Genomic DNA, 19,971 nt, shown 5'->3' on the forward strand with positions numbered 1-19,971 from the left:
CCTCTCAGCCATAACCCCCCTGGTTAGCAGGCCCACATTCAAGTATCCCAGTAAAACAAAACTCTTGAAGCTTATAATTAACAAGTCATATTTATATATCACAAGATGCCCACACAATAATTTCTGGTCCAATTGATAAATGATATAAGCAGCCCAACTAGATTAGACAAGTTATCCCAATTATTCTAACCTTATAAGATATTCATAACTACCCGTGGCTATTTAAAGACACACTGGTTCTGAATCATCCTGTCCCTCCATCTCTATCTTGGCTCCTTCTCTCTCTCCTTTCTCCGTCTCTCTTTTTCTGCAATTCTTAACTCAGCCTCCCCTTTCCCTGTCCAATCAATCATAGGCCTCCTGCTGCACTAATCTATATAAATAGATTAGACAAGGAAATTCCTGCCACAAATAAGACCTCTAGAATTTACTCATACTACATAACTGTGTAACTCTATACCTCTTAACCAATATCTGTTCCATCTCACCTTATCCTTCATAACTACCACTGTACCCTTTACTTAAACAAATTTCTGTTTGTTTTTTTATAGATATGAGATAAAAATAAGATCATGCATTTTCTTTTTCTCTATGGTTTGTTTCACTTAGCATAATGTGTTGCTACAGATATACCCATGTTATCAAAACTAGTAGGATTTCTTTTTGTTTTGGGCATAGACTCTTTCTTTGTATATTTGGATCTTTTGTTTGATTTCAAGTTATCTTAATTACTGGCATCCTATTGACTATGTCTTTTGCCTCACAGAAGCTTTTCAGTTTCATGAAGTCCCATTTTTCAATTCTTGATCTTAGAGTCTGAGCCATTGGAGTTCTGTTTAGGAAATTTCCCCCTGTGCCAATGAGTTCAAGGCTCTTTCCCACTTTCTTTTCTATTAGATTCAGTGTATCTAGTTTTATGTTGAGGTGCTTGATCCACTTGGACTTCAGCTTTGTGCAAGGTGACAAATATGAGTCTGTTTTCATTTTTCTACATACAGCCAGCCAGCTAGACCAGCACCATTTATTGAAGATGCTTTCTTTTTTTTTTTTTTTTCATTGTATATTTTTGGCTTCTTTATCAAAGATCAAGTGTGCATAAATGTGTGGTCTTATTTCTGGGTCTTTAATTCTATTTTGTTGATCAGTGTGTCTATCTCTATCTACACCAATACCATGCAGTTTTTATCACTATAGTTCTGTATTACAGATTGAGGTCAGGGATGGTGATTCCCCCAGAAGTTCTTAGTTTGCTTCATCCTAGGTCACAAAGATATTTTCCTATGCTTCCTTCTAGTAGTTTTATAGGTTTTGCTTTTACATTTTCATCTGTGATACATTTTGTATTAGTTTTATATGTAAAGTGAGGGTAATAGTCCATTTATTTGTTTGTAGATAACCAGTTAACTCAGCATCCTTTGGTAAAAGAAATATTCTTTTCTCCTAACAATTGCCTTGGCACCTATGCCAAAAGTAAAGTGACCATATTTAATTGTGTTTTCTGGATTCTTAATGTTGTTCCATTTATCTACTTGAATACATTCTTTTTTTTTAATAATGTTTACAACTATTTATTCTACATAGAAAGTACATACTTTCTAAATTAAGATTTTCTGGAACATTCCTAACTTTATTTTGCTCATTTGATCACTAGAAGTTTATGGCCTATGGCAAAGTAAGATTCTTTTTTTTTTTTTAATATATTTTTTTTATTAGATCTTTCATTTACACTTCAGATGCCATCCCCTTTCCCCATTTCCCCCCCTTAGAAAACCCATATCCCATGCCCCCTTTTCCTTTTTGCATTTATACATTTTTTAAAAAAATGTTAATCATAGGCTTTATAAGTTTGGTATTGTTCAATCAGAGGTGTAACCCACTACCCAACCTAGATATATCTACTATCTTTGACTGGTGGAGATACATGAACATCTGCTTCCCTGTCTCCCCCCCTCTATCTCTCTTTCATCACCTAGCTTCTCCTCTCCTTCTTCTTCTCCTCTTCTTACTCCTTTTCTTCCTCTTGAATACATTCTTTTATTTATTAGTTTAATTTTTAAGAGGCATTGTCATTTTATTTTGTTTTGTTCTATGATGGAGTTTCTGTGTAGTCCTGGCTGTCTTGGAACTCAATGTGTAGACAGGGCTAACCTTGAACTCAGAGATCTCCCTGCTTCTGCCTCCTGAGTGTTAGGAATATAGGTGTGAGCCACCACCATCCTTAGATGTCTTAGAATAATGTGTTACCATATAATGCTGGCTGCCCTGGATCTTGTTACATAGACCAGGTAGGCCTAAAACTCATGGAGATCTGCCTGCCTCTGCTTCCAAAGCATTGGGATTAGAGGCATACACCTGCATTCCCAGCATATACGTTTATTCTTATGCCAATCTCATAGTACCTAATTACTTTATCAGTTTTGAAACCAAGTCATTTAAGTACTTTACTGCTGTTTTTTTTAAAAGAAGTATTACCTATTTTGGGCCCTTCCTTTACATGTCAAGTTTTGTTTTTTGACAGTACCATACACAAACACAATGCATTTGTTGGTTCTGAAAACAATTGATCATTTATTTTTGTAGTAATTTTTGAGAATTTAATTTTAATATGATCACCTAAACAAGACTTGTGTGATGACCCCAGCAGTTGTCATCCCACCATGAATGGGGGCAGTCACACAAGATCTCAAGCCTATATGAAGAGCTACAGGAAAGTGAGAATCATTCTTCTTCAGGAATGAGGCCCCAGATAGGTTATTCAATCCCATGAGACCAGCCCTAAACACCTAAACATACAAACAGCACTATGAATCAGTAGACTGTATTTACGTGTGTGTGTGTGTGTGTGTGTGTGTGTGTGTGTGTGTGTGTGTGAGAGAGAGAGAGAGAGAGAGAGAGAGAGAGAGAGAGAGAGAGAGAGAGAGAGAGAAAGTTATTGTAACATAAGCAATAAGAAAAGGTTATGGATTTGAGTTGGAAGGGGGACATGAAGGAGGGGCTTAGTGGAAATGATGTAAATATGGTATTCATGTACATGCCAATTTTTACAAAAATAAACTGCATTTTGATGAGGATTACATTGCATAAGAATGTAGAGGAGAAATAATTTTGGGGAAAACTAATGAGTAGGAATTGAGGCTAGAGATTTGCATATGTTAAGCATGCATTCTACCATTGATTCATTAGCCCTGCTATGACTCATTGTATGGTCTTATTCTCATTTTTCTAGTACAAAGAGAGTGAAGAGCATATCCAAGTCTCGGAGAGCCAAAATTGCAAAGAAGGTAGACAGTGCAAGACTGGTAGCAGAACAGGTCATGGGAGATGAATTTGACTTGGATTCAGATGATGAGCTGCAGATTGATGAGAGATTGGGAAAGGAAAAGGCGAATCTGTTAATAAGATCAAGTATGTTTCTGTTTTATTTTTTACCTGTCCTGCCATTTCATACTTGTTTTAGGTTTGAACTTAATGGCTTTTGGATGTACCAAGCTCTATATACCTACAATATGAGAGGTTTTTGGTTTTTCTCAGTCAGCTCCTCACCTCTTTGAATTATTTGTTGGTGGCCATTACTTCAGAGAAAAATGCAATTTTTTTTGTTTGGTTTTGTTTATAAGACAGGGTTTCTCTGTAGCCCTGGCTGTCCTGGAACTCACTTTGTAGACCAGGCTGGCCTCAAACTCGGATATGCAACTTCTTCTGCCTCCCAAATGCTGGGATTAATGGTGTGCATAACCCTAGCTTTATACTAATATATTGCATTGTATTTTAGAATTTCCTCGGAAGTTGCCCCGTGCAAAACCTTGCTCTGACCCCAACCGAATTCGTGAACCTGGAGAAGTTGAGTTTGACATTGAGGTAGGAATATGTCCTGGATCTGGAAAAGGGAAAAACATATTGTGTATTTAATCTCTGAAATATGAGATAAATGCTGAATGCTAGACTGTGGATATTCTTCACTGTAGAGCATTTGCTTAGCCTGTATAAAGACCTGGATTCAATTTCTGTCCTACAAAAAATCAAATTGCACACTAAGTTGTGACCAGCATATAAATGGAAAATTATAATTTAGTTAAATATTTTTAAGTATTAAAATAAAAGGCAGCATCACTTAGCAAAGAGAGTATCTGATTTGAAGTTTATAATGTGTCCCTTCATACATGTTTTTACTTCATTGTTCCCTAGATTGCTTATCTGTCAAATAGGAATCATAGTGCTTTACAAAGTTGCTATAAAGATTAAAATGGAATCATACATGTACTGCATAATAGATGGTCTACATTTAGGATGTTAGGACTCACAATGTCAACCCTGTATTGGAAACTTACCAGGCCTGCCCTGTACAATTGAGGCAGTATTTTCTTTTCTTAACAGGAGGACTATACAACAGATGAGGACATGGTGGAAGGGGTTGAAAGCAAGCTTGGGAATGGGAGTGGAGCTGGTGGAATTCTTGATCTACTTAAGGCCAGCAGGCAGGTGGGGGGACCTGACTATGCTGCCCTCACGTGAGTAATCTTCATTTTCCAGGCTATCAAAAGAGTACCACCCAAAGGGCTAGGCTAGCTAATTATTTGTTGAGCATTTTTATTTGTTTTGGTTTTTGAGACAGGGTCTCTTTATTTAGCCCAGGCTGGTCTGGAACTCCTAGTACCTTGCCTCCAGTGAGTGCTGATATTACAGGCTTGTACCACCATGCCCATTACTTAACCAAGTAAACAGACAACAAGAATATTTATGCTGAAAGAATAATGTGAATAGGAAAACTGTCCTTAGAATCTTAGAGCTGGCAGTGACAGGATATGTAGACTTGAGGAAGAATCAATGTTAAATACTTTGGAAATGGGCCAGGGAGAGTCATAGAAAGAGAATTGTTAATAAAAAAGAAATAATGCAGCATAGAGGATTCTGCCTCTCTTCATTGCTTGTCTTTAGAGAGACTTGAGGGAAAACTAGCTTTTCATGAAAACAGATTTTAGTATTATCTTTATTCTTAACCATGGATGGTTCTCTCCTTTGTATCACCTTGATTGCCATAGCTATATTCTTCCTGAGTGTTTTAACAGTTGGTTTCTTCTTGCTACAATAATTTCCCCAGTGTTTTTTCTTTGTCCTTTACAGTGAGGCCCCAGCCTCCCCCAGCACTCAAGAGGCCATCCAGGGCATGTTGTGTATGGCCAACCTGCAGTCCTCATCATCCTCACCAGCTACCTCCAGTCTGCAGGCTTGGTGGACTGGAGGGCAAGACCGAAGCAGTGGGAGCTCCAGCAGTGGGCTGGGCACTGTGTCTAGTAGTCCTGCTTCCCAGCGCACCCCAGGAAAGCGGCCCATTAAGAGACCAGCATACTGGAAAAATGAGAGTGAAGAGGAGGAGAATGCCAGTCTTGATGAGCAAGACAGCTTGGGAGCATGCTTCAAGGATGCTGAGTATAGTAAGAACATTTTAGAATATGGGCTAGATCAAAAGAGTTCCCTTTAGCTCAATTTCAATCCTAAATCTAAGAGAAAACAGCCTGCAATAAACACAGGTCTTAACCTTAAGCTAGATACTTATTTTTTTCTGAGCCATGTGTTTTTGCTCTATAAAATGGCAGTTATCTGTATGCCCATAAGTTGTAAGAATTAGAGATTTATGCTTATACCCAGCATTAGGCCCTTAGTTCCTTACTCATGGCAAGTCTTCCATTGTAGTATAGTTCTCTTATAATTAGCTGTTATCTGGTTTTGGTACTATTTATGTTTCACTTCAGCAAACTCATTTCCTCTCTTGCTTATTTGACTGTTATCATCTGTAATTTTAATGTTCTATGTTAATCAATTCATGTCTTGCAAAGGTATATACCATCATCTCTCCATAGCTGAGCATTCCATATCTATTGTTTCATCCATAGATCAAAAATATGAGGAAAAAATTACATCTGTATTGAACATGTACAGACTCTTCTTTCCATTTTCCTCTAACTTGTATAGTACAACTATTTACATTCAAAGTAAATGATTAAGGGCATGGAGTATATATAAATACAATAATATTTTATATAAGGAACTTAAGTACACATGGGTTTTTGTTGATGGAGGAGGACATTCTGGAATCAATTCCCTTAAAGTATTGACGGAAAACTGAAATGACCCTCATTGAACTTTACATATGTAAGAAACAAATCCTAAAATATGGTGATTTTGGAATAATATAATGATTAAAACCCTGGTTTTATATAATGTAGGTAACAATAATGTTGATGTTGATTGTTTTTTTTGCTTTTTTCAACATTATATAAATGTAGTTTTCATTGACTGAGACTAAAAAACTGAAGAAAGCCAAAATTCCTTAGACCTGATAGTTTCTGAGCATATTGTCTTTTCGTTGTGTTCATGCAAATATGCAAATATATATATATATATATATATATATATACACACACATATACACACATACATACATACATATATTTATATTTGCTTGTAGTTTGCTTGCTGCAAACTATTCTGTAGAATCACAATGTTTATTCCTTTGTCTGTTTGACATTTTGGTTGTTCTTAAGGTTTTTTTTTATTTCATCGAAAATCCTTGCAATAATCTTTTATGTCTATTTTGCCAGGAAATGTCTCTCTAGAATAGGAAAACTTGTTGAGTTGAAGATTATATACAAGATACATATTGATAGTGTCCAACTATGTTTCAAAAGGATCAGTTTATGAATAGTGTGTGAGAAATTCGTTTTCCCTTATATTCTTATAGTCAATGGATATTATGAACCATTTAAGTTCTATAACTAAAGGTGGTGCTTGCTTCTTTGTTTTATATATTTGTTAACCCTTTGTTCATTTTCTTTGAGCTATCTGTTCATTCTTTCAATTTCTTTTCAAAATATTTTCTTATGGATTTGTAGTTCTTTTCACATTGTATTATAATTGTTTCCTTGATCATCACCATCTCCTCCTCCTTTTCCTCCTTTTCTTTTTGTTTCAAGACAAGGTTTCTCTCTGTACTCCCTTGCTGTCCTGGAACTCATGTAGACCAGTCTGGCCTTGAACTCAGAGATCCACCTGCCTCTGCCTCCTTAGTGCTGGGATTAAAGGCATATGCTACCACTACCTGGCTTACTTTTAGGACTTTTTATTCTGTGTTTGTTAGGTTATTTTTTTATATTCTGGATATGCTAATTTTTCTTTCCTTTTTTTGTTAGAGGGGAACATTGTGTATTTCTTCTCATTTCTGTACAGGTCTCATATAGTTGAGATCTACTGGGGAGAAGAGTAGATGCAAGAAGTGGATAGAGTATTTTTCTAGTTGTTGCTACTGTAGTTCCAGACTCCTATCTCGTTGCCTCATTTTTCTGGTTTGCTCTTTTTTGTGCATCATAACATCATAGTGACCTCCTTACAGGAAGATTGCAATATTGCAATATTGCTCTTTTTGAGGCAGGTTTTATTAAATAACCAAAAGTAGCCTCAAATTTGTGATCCTCCTGATACACAGCCCACATCTAAACTGCAAGCAGAAGACAGAGAGTGTGCACTGGGCATGGCACAAATCTGTTGAAACCTCAAAGCCCATCCCCAGTGACACATCTCTCCTAACAAGGTAACACCTATTCCATCCCAACAGTTACACCAATTGGGGACCAAATATTCAAACGTGTATATACAGAACATTCTCATCCAAACTTCTATAGAAATCTGATAATATTTCTTCCCATTCTGTAGGTTGCCTCATTAATCAATTCATCGTATCCTTTGCTGTACAAACACTGTTTAGTTTCATGAAGTCCCATTTATTAATTGTTGGTCTTAATGCCTGTACTATCATGGTCTTGTTCAGAAAGTCCTTTCCTATACCAGTGAATTCAGACATACTCCCTCATGTCTACTCTTTCAGGGTCAGGGTAATAGGATTTATATTAAGTTCCTAAATTCATTTGGAGTTGCCTTTTGTGCAACATGAAAGATGATGCTCAAGTCTCATTCTTCTACAGCTAGCTATCTAGTTTGATCAGTTGTCTCTTCTCTAATTAGTATTAGTGGATTCTTTATCAAAACTCAGTTGTGTTTATTTGTGAATCTGAAATTTCATCTGTTGATCAATGAGTCTATAATAGGATATGAAATCTGATATAGTGATAGCTCTAAAACTTTTGTTGTTATTCAGTACTTTTTGGCTCTCCTGGGACTTCTGTGTTTCCTTTATGAAATTTAAGACTGTTTTTCAATTTCTTTGAAGAATTGTATTGGAATTTTGATGGGGAATGTATTAAATCTGTAGCAGCTTGCTTTTTGGCAAGATGGCTGTTTTCACAATATTCTGCCAATCCATGAACATGGGAAGGTTTTTCATCTTCTATTGTCCTCTTTCAGTTTTTCTTTTCAGTGTCTTAAAGTTTTGATTGTACAAAACTTCACTTCTTTTGAATATTCCAAGATATTTTTGAGGCAGTTGTGAAAGGTATTGTTTCTCTGAATTCTTTCTCAGTATACTTGTCATTTATATATAGGAAGACTACTAGTTTTTGTATGTTAATTTTGTATCTTGTTATTTTGCTGAATGTATTTATCAGGTGTAAGTTTCTGGTGACATCTTTAAGGACTTTTACATACAGAAACTTATCATCTAAAAATAAAGATACCTTGGCTTTTCCTTTTCTTATTTGTATTCCCTTTATCTCCTTCACTGGTCTTATTGTTCTAGCTAAGACTTAAAGTAATCTGTTGAACAGGAGTTAGGAGAGTGGACAACCTTGTCTTATTCCTGATTTTAGTGAAAATGCTTTGACTTTCTCACCATTTAGGTTGATGTTGGCTGTGGACTTCTTGCACACTGCTTTTATTATTGTTGAGATAAATCCTCTGTATCCTTAGATTCTTCAGGACTTTTATCATTGAGGGATGTTAAACTTTGTCACAGGACTTTTCTGTACTTAATGAGATGATTCAGTGGTTTATGTTCTTCAGTCTATTTATGTTGTGGATTATGTTTATTGAATTTTATATGTTGAACCATCTCTATATCTCTGGAGTAAAACCAGTTTTGATTACAGAGGATAATATTCTTGATACATTCTTGAATTCTGTTTCCAATTGTTTTGAGTATTAAGGATCCATTGCATTCTGTTCAAATTTTAGAACCAGTGTTTCCATTTCCGTGGACTTGGCTTGAAAGGGATTGTATTAAATATGTAGATCACTTTGGGGACTATTGTTGTCTTAACAGTGTTAGACATGAAACCTTAGATGTCTTAATACTAAGGTTGGATGTCTTTACATTTATTTATGCCTTTGTAGTTTTTATTTTACCTTTTATACTTCCTTTGTTAGATTTATTCCTTCTCATTTTTTGATATTACTAGAAATACAATTTTGTTAATTTCCTTTATATATAAGTTACTGCTAATGTATAGAAACAGGACTAATTCTTGTATGTTGATCATACCTTTTTCCAACTTTGTAGAATTCTTATTACTAGCTATAATACCCCCTCTACCCCCCAACCCCCAACCCAATTATGGTAGGTTCTTTAGAATTTTGCATACATAGGGATGATTTTATTTTTACCTTTCCAATTTGGTTTTTCCCTTTTAAGTTTTACACAGATATTTAATTTTGTTTATAAACAGGAATTTGTCAATTTCTGATAGTTCTTATATATTAGGTAAAAATGTTAGTTTAAGAGAAATTTATACAGAATTCTAATTCTAAAAAGTAATAAATGTTAGTACTCTGTAAAATGAAGCAAGTTTGACAGTTAGCAACTCTCTGTGCCTGTTACTCAGAAGCACTTCTGTTTTGGTCTCCATATGCTATGAATTTTTTTTTATATTTTATTTACATTTAAGATGCCATTCCCTTTCCACATTTCCCCTCCCTAGAACACCCCAGTCCCATGCCCCCCCTTTCCTTTTTGCTTTTATACGATTTTTTTAAAAATGTTAATCAAAGGATTTATAAGTTTGGTAATGCTCAATCAGAAACGTAACCCAATACCCAACCTAGATATAAAAACTTTTTGACTGGTGGAGACATGTGAACATCTGCCTCCATGCCCCCTCTCTCTTTCTCTCTCTCATCACCTAGCTTCTCCTCTTCTTCATCTTCTCTCCTTGCTCCATCTCTTCCTCTCAGTACTCCTTCCCACTTAGCTCCTCCTACATATCACTCTTCCTTTTAAAGTAGAACTTTTCTCTCAAAATACAATTAGAGCATACATATTCCTAATTGTACCAGTGAGGTACAAGATAGTCCTAATACCCAGTCCATCATTCTGTTGACTAACCAGAACCTCTGTCATCTCTTCTAACTAAAACACTTACTTTTGATCCTGGCTTTTTGGCTTTAGAATGAATGTCAGCTGAAAACTATCTACTCAGATCTTTTCTCTCAAAGTAAATAGCCAGGATTGGTTATGAGACTATAGGTCTTAAATCCCCATCAGAAATCAAGAATATCTGAGTTAACTGAAGTTATGGGAAGCACTAAGCATAGCTTCTAAAACTTAGCCAATTTATAGAGACCGCTGAACACCTGAAAAGCCCCTATACTACCAAACGTTCGAGCATCAAATCTTCAGTCTTCTGGCCCAGAGTCCTCTGACAGACCTTAGTGATGCAGGATTATTAAGGGCTGATTACTCTGTCTAGGCAGATATAATCAGTTGACTATTCTGCAAGTGTGTCCTTTTCTGGACAGTAATTTGTCTGTAGATGGAGAGAGGCAATTCTTGCCTAGTGACTGTCACCGCACAACTGGAGTATCTCCAAGGATGCTCAAATTCTTCTTAGAATCCACAACAGGAAGCTGTCAGGAGCAGACAGGTCTCTAATCAACATGAACATTAATATATAAATATTTGTATCATCAGTTCTATGGACTTCTGATGTTTTGAAAACCAACTATCCATGTAAGGTAACCTGGACTGTTGTCTGTTCACTCCTCTCAGCTATTTCTAAATAAAATATGGAAAACACCCTAACAATAAACTCAAAACCATGAATTTGCTATAGTCCCTTAATTCATAGGTTAACCGTCCCAAATCAGTTTAAAAAGTTAAAAAAAAAGGGCTGGGTCTAGGCCTTGTATTCCTAAATGTGTTATACAGGCACAATGCCCATGAGAGTATCAATATTCATCTCATTTTTATATTAATAAGAGGCTCATACCAATGAAAACCTTAAATTTGAAATCAAAGTAAATTTTGTACCATTTAAGAAATTATAACTTCATCTTGATAATAATTATACAGATTTCTACCAATAGGTTATGGTTATGCAATAAGTCCTAGCTAATCCCCCCTGTTCCAACAAAACCACTACTTTTCCCTAGAAAGACAGACCATTATTAACCACATTAGTCCCCAAGCCCAGGGAATAGGGGCGCTGACTCTTCTTTAACTTCTTCAAGCTGATTAAGGGCGTTGAGATTTTAGAAGAGGGGTGGGGGGAAGAGTAAGTTGATAAGCCTCTGATGCTGTGTCTTCACTGAATCCAGATGGAATTCCAGGACATCGGAGGTTTGGGCAGGTCTGCTCAGTATGCTTGATGAGTAGATACACCAAGGCTGTGTATTCTGCAATATACAATTCTCAGAACAAGTTTTAGTATCAAGAAAAAAAAATTTCCCACCCCCAGGGGGTTGACATTTTTTTTAAAGATGTTGGTTCTGACGACTTTTTTTTTCTGCTTGTTAAAATTGGTTGTAGTATTTACGTTTCAGATTTTATCCCCTTACCCTACTTCCTCCCACCACCCAGAAACCTCCTATCCCATCCCCCTCCTCATGCTTCTATGAGGCAGTGACCACACCTACCCCCCCCCACTATCCCCTCCCCGCTCTCACATCCCCCCCCACTGTGTGTTCATTTTTTTTATGGGACCAAGAAACTCCTCTCCCACCTATGTCCGACAAGGCCATCCTCCCCTACATATACCTCTGGAGTCTTGGGTCCCTCCCTATGTGTTCCCAGGCTGGTGGTTTTGACCCTGGGGGGCTCTGGTTGTTTGGTATTGTTGCTTTCCACCTGGGGTCACTAACCCTTTCTGCTCCTTCAGTCCTCTCTCTAAGTTCTCCATTGGGAAACCCCTGATTATATCAGTGGTTAATTGTGAACATTGTCCTCTGAGTATGTTAGTCTTTGGCAGACCTCTAAGGAGACAGCTATATCATGTTCCTCACATTATGCACTTCCAGCCATCCACAACAGTGTTTATGCTATGAATTTTAAAACAGGCTTTTATTACTTCGTTCCTATCACACCTTAGCACAAAGGTTCAAAGGTTCTCTCTCTCTCTCTCTCTCTCTCTCTCTCTCTCTCTCTCTCTCTCTCTCTCTGTGTGTGTGTGTGTGTGTGTGTGTGTGTGTGTGTGTCTGTGTGTGTATTGTGGCATAGAAATTTGGGATCTGCCATAGGTATATACCTAAAGTCAAAGAATTTCAGTTTTTTTCATTTGGTACTATTGCATCTTGTGGATCATCATTTTCTGGCCACTGCCAGCAGAGCTTGTAGTAACAATAGTACTGTAAGGAAAGTCATTGCCACTTGAACATTCAGCTAACACTCTTAACAGAGCCAGCCCTGTGGTTCATAGGCCTTTAGAACTGGTTTGCAGGTGGAATGTAAAAGATTTTTGGAGATACAGAATAAAAAAGCCTTTAAATACTGTAAGAAAAGCAAAATGAGACATTTTAATGGGATTCAGAGAAAAACTAGAATGCCAAAAGAAATGTGGGCAATGGAGTGCCAGTTGAGGCTTCAGAAGGGAGCAAAGTCTCTATCAGGACCTAACCTAGGGGGCATTCATATTCTATCAATTGATCTGGCTATATTCTGGCAGCATCCTAAGAAAAGGTGAATACTTTTTTTTTTTTTTTTTTTGGTGGAAGAAATCTCAAGACAGGATAGCATTCAGGTTAGGATGTGTCTTGGTTACTCCTTGCTTTTCTCAACCAGGTAGTGCATAAAGATATGAAAAGTGTGCAATGTGATGAAAAAAATAGCCTGACTGAGTTTTAAAACGTAGCCACAGGAGAAACGAAAGTAGATGTAGTTTTGTTAGAGAGACTAACACTAATGAAAGAGTACTGGAATGATAGATAGGAAGATATCCTAAGGATGAACTCATCTACCAAGGCTGCAACTAGTGAACATACAAATTCATTTTAAGACAGGGATAGAGTTGACAGTATCACTGAATGAAGTTCCTGTTTAAAAACAGCTTCATAAAAAATGTTTCTAAGATTCAGTTACCAAAGCATACAGAGGACACTATATCTTTGATCTAAGAGCAAATATATATCTTGAGCTGGCAGCTGAACATGGCAGTATCACCCACATGATACTGGGTTGGGGGGGGGCATGAAAAACTCAAGATTGAGGAAATGATCAAGTTTTGTACCATGGTTCCACATGTGGCTGAATCCAGGCAATATGTGGCAGGGGTGGAGTTCCTGCAAGGAGACACAATAGGCCACTGTGTGAAGCTATTAAGGTGAAGAAATCCAAGTTACAATAGAGACCTTAGGGTACTGGAGAGTCCCTAGGGTACTGGAGAAGCCAGAACTATAAGATGTATTTGCTAAGGAAAGCTTTCAGGCAAGGAGTATAGCAGCCACATGGTAGCTCACAAGCAAGTGTAACTCCAATTGTAGGGGGTTTGACACCATCTTCTGGTCTGTGGACACCTTGAACACATTGTATGAACATACATGCAGGCAAAACACCTATACACAAAGTAAATTAAGTAAAAATATTAAAAAGTTCTATTAATCCATTAGCAGATTTATCATAGTAAACAGTCCCTCTTCTCAGCACCAATTTTCTGTATTACTTTTTTGTGAGCAGCAACTTAAGGAAGGAAGGGTTTATTTTGGCTTAATGATTTGAAAAAGTACAGTGCATCATAGTAAAGATGGGAGGACAGCGGGAACATGAGCTTATCATACATATTGCATCCTCAGTCAGGGAGCAAATAATAGACAGCAATCAGGGCCAAGCAATACAAGTTCAAGGCCTTCCTCCACTGACCCACTTCTTCCAGCAACAATCTATTTCCTAAGGATTCTACAGCCTTCTAAAACAGTACCATCAGATAGTGCCAGTCAAACATGTGAGCCTGTAGGGATTATTTTTCATTCAAATCACAGCAGTATATGAAAATTTCTATGAATCAGTTTAAGAAACTTTATCACCATGATTATTCTCATGTGGTCTAGAGTAGCATCTTTATCTGCAGTTAATTCTTCCTAGATTCTCTACAGCCATACAGCTGATTTGACCCTGCCTCTATGATCACTATGTCTACTGCTATTACTCTACAACCTCCTCACCTATCCCAATTTTTCTGTGTAGAACTTCTAGTACAGTGTTTAGTAGTAGTGGTAAAATTGGCATTCTTGTGCTGACTCTACCCCTCCCCCTGCTTTCCTTTCCTCCTTCCCCCTTTCCATTTTCCCTTTCTCCTCTCTCCCTCCCCAACCTCCCTCTGTGTATGTGGGATTGGGAATTGAACCAAATATTAGGCAAACAATCTACCAGCTAAACTACATCTTCAGGCCCTGTCTTTTTCAGTTTATTTATTCACTTTACAACCAGATCACAGTCCTGTCTCTCCTCCCAGTCCTCCTCTCATACAACCCTTCCTCCCGCCCCTACCATTCTCTTCTGAGAAAGGGGGGGGGTCCCCCTGGTATCAACCCACCCTGATACCTCAAGTCACTGCAGGACTAGGTTCATCCCCTCCCACTGAGGCCAGACAATACATCCAAGTTAGGGGAATAGGATCCACAGGCAGGCAACAGAGTCAGGGTAAGCTGCTGCTTTAGTTGTTGGGAACCAGCATGAAGACCAAGCTGCACATCTGCTACATATGTGTGAGGGGGCCTAGGCCTTGTATGCTCTTTGGTTGGTGGTTCATCCTCTAGGAGCCCCCAAGGATCCAGGTTAGTTTACTCTTTGGTCTTCTTATAGAATCCCTATCCTCTCCAGGTTTCATAGTCCGTCTCCCAACATTTCCACAAGACTTCCAGAGCTCCTGCTAATGTTTGGCTGTGGGTCTCTACAACATCTGTTTCAGAACTAGGTAGGAGAGGGGATGGGGGAGGGGAAAGGGGGCAGGGATAAGGTGTAGAGAAAGCATGTGGGGAGGTGGGAATGGACAGAAATCAGCAAGAGTGGGGATGGGGTGGGCATCCCTAGGACTTACCAGAGACCTGGGATGGAGGAGGCTCCAGGGAGTCTATGAGGGTGACTCTAGCTGAGACTCCTAATTGTGAGGGATATGGAGCCTGAAGTGGCCACCTCCTGTAGCTAGGCAGGACCCCCCAGTGGAGCTATAGAGATACCAGCCCACCCACAAAATTTTCAACACAAAATTTATCCTGTCTCCACCTGGGTATTCATTCTTTGTGCAGTCACCAAAGACAGACACTTGATGTGGATGCCAGGAAGTGCATGCTGACAGGAGTCTGATATAGCTGTCTCCTTAGAGGTCTGCCAGAGCCTGACATATACAGAGGCGTATGCTCACCACTAACCATTGAACTGAACACAGGGTGCCCAATGGAGGAGTTAGAGAGAAGGAGCTGAAAGAGCTAAAAGGGTTTGCGGCCCCATGGGGAGAGCAACAATACCAACCAACCAGAGCTCCCAGGGTCTAAACCACCAGCCTGGGAACACACATGGAGGAACCCATGGCTCCAGCTGTATATGTAGGGGAGGATGGCCTTGTTGGGCATAGGTGGGAGAGGAGGTCCTTGGTCCCATGAAGGCTGGACGCCCAGTGTGGGAGAATTCGAGGTTGTGGAATTGGGAGTGGGGGGGTAGGTGGGGGGCACATCCTCATAGAAGCAGGAGGAGGGGCATGGGATAAGGGGTTCCTGGGTGTGGGGGAATGGGGAAAGGGTATCATATCTGAAATATAAATAAAATATCCAATAAAAATAGAATAAAATAATAGAAAAAATGCAGACTCTGGGGAGTGAACCCCAGAGACAAAGACAAAGGGACTGGCCAACCAATGACTGGCTCAACTTGAGCCACATCCCATGGGAAAACACCAATCCCTGACACTATTAATGATACTCTGTTATGCTTACAGACAGGAGCCTAGCATAACCGTCCTCTGAGTCCACCCAGCAACTGACTGAATCAGCTCCTGTCTTATGTTTGATCATAGAGGAAATGTCTGTTTTCACTGTTTACTGTGATATTAATTAAATGCCCTATATCGTGCCTTTATATTTTTTTCTAAGAATGTTTGTATGACTCTAGACCTTTATTATTTATTCATACATTCTATATGCACAGTTACTTACATACATGACATTATGTATACATAGAGGTCAGAGGAAAATTTGCAAGAATTGGTTCTCTCCTTCCAAGGCATTGAACTCAGGTTATCTTGCCAGCAAGTTCATTCACCCACTGAGCAATCTTGCCAGACATATAAGAATATTTTTTAGTCTTAATATAATATTGCATTTTATGAATTTGGTTTTCAGCATAGACTAATGTTCATCCATTCTTTTTGTCATTGGTTGCTTGTTTGTTTGTTTATGTGCATTGGTGTTTTGCTTTATAGACAAATGTGAACCGCCATGTGGGTGCTGGGAATTGAACCAGGGTCTTCTGAAAGAACAGCCAGTGCTCTCAACGTCTGAGCTATCTCTCCAGCACCCTTGTTTACTTTGTACTGATGTAGTTTTCTCATGTTGAACTGCTCTTGCATTTCCAAGATCTCATTTGGTGATGGGATACAACCCATTAATAGTCTTCTAAATATTTTCTTAAGGATGCTTTATATCAACAGTCAATAAGAGATTTGTGTTTATGGTTTTATTTTAGTGTCATTTTCTTTTTCTAGCTTTTGGATGAGGGTAATGCACACTTTATAAAAATGAATATCTTTTTTTCTGTGTTTTGGAACAGTTTGAGAATAATTGCTATTAATTTATTTAAAGTATTTAACTGAACTCACCAGATTGGGGACAGGTTGGTTAATTCATTGACAGTTTCTCCCTATGTGGGCGGTGCTGGTATTACAGTTGGCTGCCACTGTGCCTAGCCTGGGCCCTTCTTTGTTAGAAGCTTTTTTATTATTGATTTAGTCTCTCTATTTTTAATCTATCTATTAAAATTTTCAACTTCTTTTTATGTTAGTTTAGACAATTTATATTTTCTAGGCATTTACCAATTTTACATAGGTTTTTTTAATTTATGAGATAATAATATACCATAAAAGTTCTTCTCTTTCTTTCCTTCCTCTAAGGCATGCCCTCTTTTTTCATTAATTATCATGTGCATGCATGTGTGTGTGTGTGTGTGTGTGTGTGTGTGTGTGTGTGTGTGTGTTTGTATGTTCCTAAATATAACCTGCTCAGTCTGTGTAATGTTACTTGTGTGTATGTTTTCAGGGTCATTTGGTATTAGATAGGCAGTTTGTAGACTCTTCCCTGGGGAAAACTATTTCTTGCACTGTCAGTAATCCTAGAACTTGGAAACTTGGATTATCAGCATGGTGGCAACATCCTTGTTTACTGAGCAATTTTGCTGGCCTAATTTTAAGAGTTCTTTTAAAAATATTTTTTAATTAAGATATAAATATAACTTTTCCCCTTCAGTTTTTTCCTAACCCCTTCCATGCTTCTCCCTACTTCCTCTCAAATTCATGGCCTCTTTTTCTTTTATTGCATGAATATATAAATACAACTTGCTTGGTCCATTTAGTGATACCTGTGTGTGTGTTCTAGTGTAATTCTTAGACTTTATTTTTTATTTTTTATTAGATATTTTATTTACATTTTCAGATGTTATCCCCTTACCCCATTTCCCCCCTGCCCAGGAACTCCCTATCTTACCCCCCCTTCCTGCTTCTATGAGGATATGCCCCCACCCACCCTCCCCACCAATGATTTTCCCCACACTGGAGCATCCAGCCTTCACTGGACCAAGGACTTCCTCACCCACCTATGCCTGACACTGTCATCCTCCCCTACATGTACAGATGGAGTCATGAGTCCCTCCCTTATGTGCTCTCAGGCTGGTGATTTAGACCCTGGGAGCTCTGGTTGGTTGGTATTGTTGCTCTCCTCATGGGGCCACAAACCCTTTCAGCTCCTTCAGTCTTCTCTCTAAGTCCTCCATTTGGAACCCCACAATCAGTTCAATGGTTAGCTGTGAGCATCTGCCTCTGATTATGTCAGACTCTGGCAGTCTTCTAGGGAGACAGCTATATGAGGCTCTTCTCAGCATGCACTTCCTGATATCCACATCAGCCTCTACCTTTGGTGACTGCACATGGGATGAATACCCAGGTGGAACAGTCTCCAGACAGTGATGTGATTTCAGAGTTGACTACTTGGTGTTATTAAATACAGTAGTGGGTGGGGGCTTATCTCTCCAGAAGATTGGTTCTACTTCTCTCAGCAGTCCTTTAGTTGCTGGTAGTTTTTTATCTAGGGATGGGGACCAGTGAGATTCACCCCTTCCATGTTAGCATGTCTATTGGTGCTGTTCTTGTTCAGGTCTTATTTAGGCAGCCATGTTATTAAGATATTATGGGTCCCTGTCATTTCTAGGAAATGACCAGATTTTCTGGTCCTGACTTTTGTCATCTTTCTACTCCCTCTTTTGTGTTGTCTCCTGAGCTTTGGGTGCAGGAGTTGTGTTGTAGTTGTATCCATTGTGTTTTGGCATTCCACAGTCAGTTCTCTACATTTTGACCAGTTGTGGTTTTTAAATAATGGTCTCCATCTGTTCCAATGAGATGCTCTTTTTGATGAGGACTGAAGGCTACACTTATTTGAGGGTTTAAGATTAAGTATTTAGAATGCAGATATATGACCTCTCTAGTCAATGGGTAATTGGCTGGGTTTCCAATATTAGGTATAATTTCCCTCCTATTGTTTGCCACCAAGATAGGAGAGCATTATTGTACCCTTAGAGATATCTTGCCATGTTGTTTGGTTCCTATGACTCACAGCTGGGTAGGGTTGTTAGTTGCTTCCCTTCCTTGGCAGTTTGCATACCAACTTCTGGAACCATGAAAGCTACTCCTCAAGGAGGAGGCTTTCAGGTCAGATCCAGCTCAGATTCTCTGAGTCCTGGGTATAAAGTGTGTATGATGTCTTCCACAGTAGGAACTTCAACTTCTGGGAGGCAACCAAGGACAACACTAATGTGCTGTAATATTTTAGGAGTCTCTTGAACTCCTGACAAACAACTTGAAAGGGATTTTTCAGTCCTATTACTGGAGTTTTTTAATAGTCTGTCACTCTTTGGGGGAATATTAATCCCCCAAAATGTATAACTATATTTAAGCTATATATCCATGTATGCATATACATTTAAATGTATTACTTATAATTTTAGGTAAATGAAAAAGAATATGATTCATTATGTCTTTTTCTATTCCTTGGTTGACAATATTTATTTTTTATTGGATATTTTATTTATATTTCATATATAATCCCCTTTCTACATTTCCCCTCCACCCAGGAACCCCCATCCCATCCCTCCTCCTCCTGCTTCTATGAGAATGTGCCCCCACCACCCTCTCACTTCCCCACCCATGATTTCCCCCACACTGGGGTGTCCAGCCTTCACTGGACCAAAGACTTCCTCACCCACCTATGCCTGATGCTGTCATCCTCCCCTACATATGCAGCTGGAGCCATGGGTCTCTCCCTATGTGCTCCCGGGCTGGTGGTTTAAACCCTGGGAGCTCTGATTGGTTTGTATTGTTGCTCTGCCCATGGGGCCACAAACCCTTTCAGCTCCTTCAGCTCCTTCTCTCTAACTCCTCCATTGGGAACCACATGACCAGTTCAATGGTTAGCTGTGAGCATCTGCCTCTGAATATGTCAGGCTTTGGCAGACCTCTAAGGAGACAGCTATATCAGGCTCCTGTCAGCATGCACTTCCTGACATCCACATCAGGGTCTACTTTTGGTGACTGCACAAAGGATGGATACCCAGGTAAAATAGTC

The 19,971-nt window shown here is 38.7% G+C and overlaps 1 protein-coding gene across 6 annotated transcripts in view; it reads left to right on the forward strand.

Annotated features, from left to right (window-relative positions):
• Phf8 (PHD finger protein 8) overlaps positions 1–19,971 on the forward strand; it is a 117,878-nt gene that overhangs the window by 61,216 nt on the left and 36,691 nt on the right. For all 6 annotated transcript variants that reach the window (XM_076918619.1, XM_076918618.1, XM_034485171.2 and 3 more), the window contains 4 exons: positions 3,227–3,405; positions 3,773–3,858; positions 4,375–4,508; positions 5,122–5,432. In XM_076918619.1, coding sequence (XP_076774734.1) covers positions 3,227–3,405; positions 3,773–3,858; positions 4,375–4,508; positions 5,122–5,432 — 710 coding nt within the window. The remainder of the gene's footprint in view (positions 1–3,226; positions 3,406–3,772; positions 3,859–4,374; positions 4,509–5,121; positions 5,433–19,971) is intronic.

The sequence above is a fragment of the Arvicanthis niloticus genome, chromosome X, assembly GCF_011762505.2.
Source record: "Arvicanthis niloticus isolate mArvNil1 chromosome X, mArvNil1.pat.X, whole genome shotgun sequence".
Taxonomy (NCBI): domain Eukaryota; kingdom Metazoa; phylum Chordata; class Mammalia; order Rodentia; family Muridae; genus Arvicanthis; species Arvicanthis niloticus.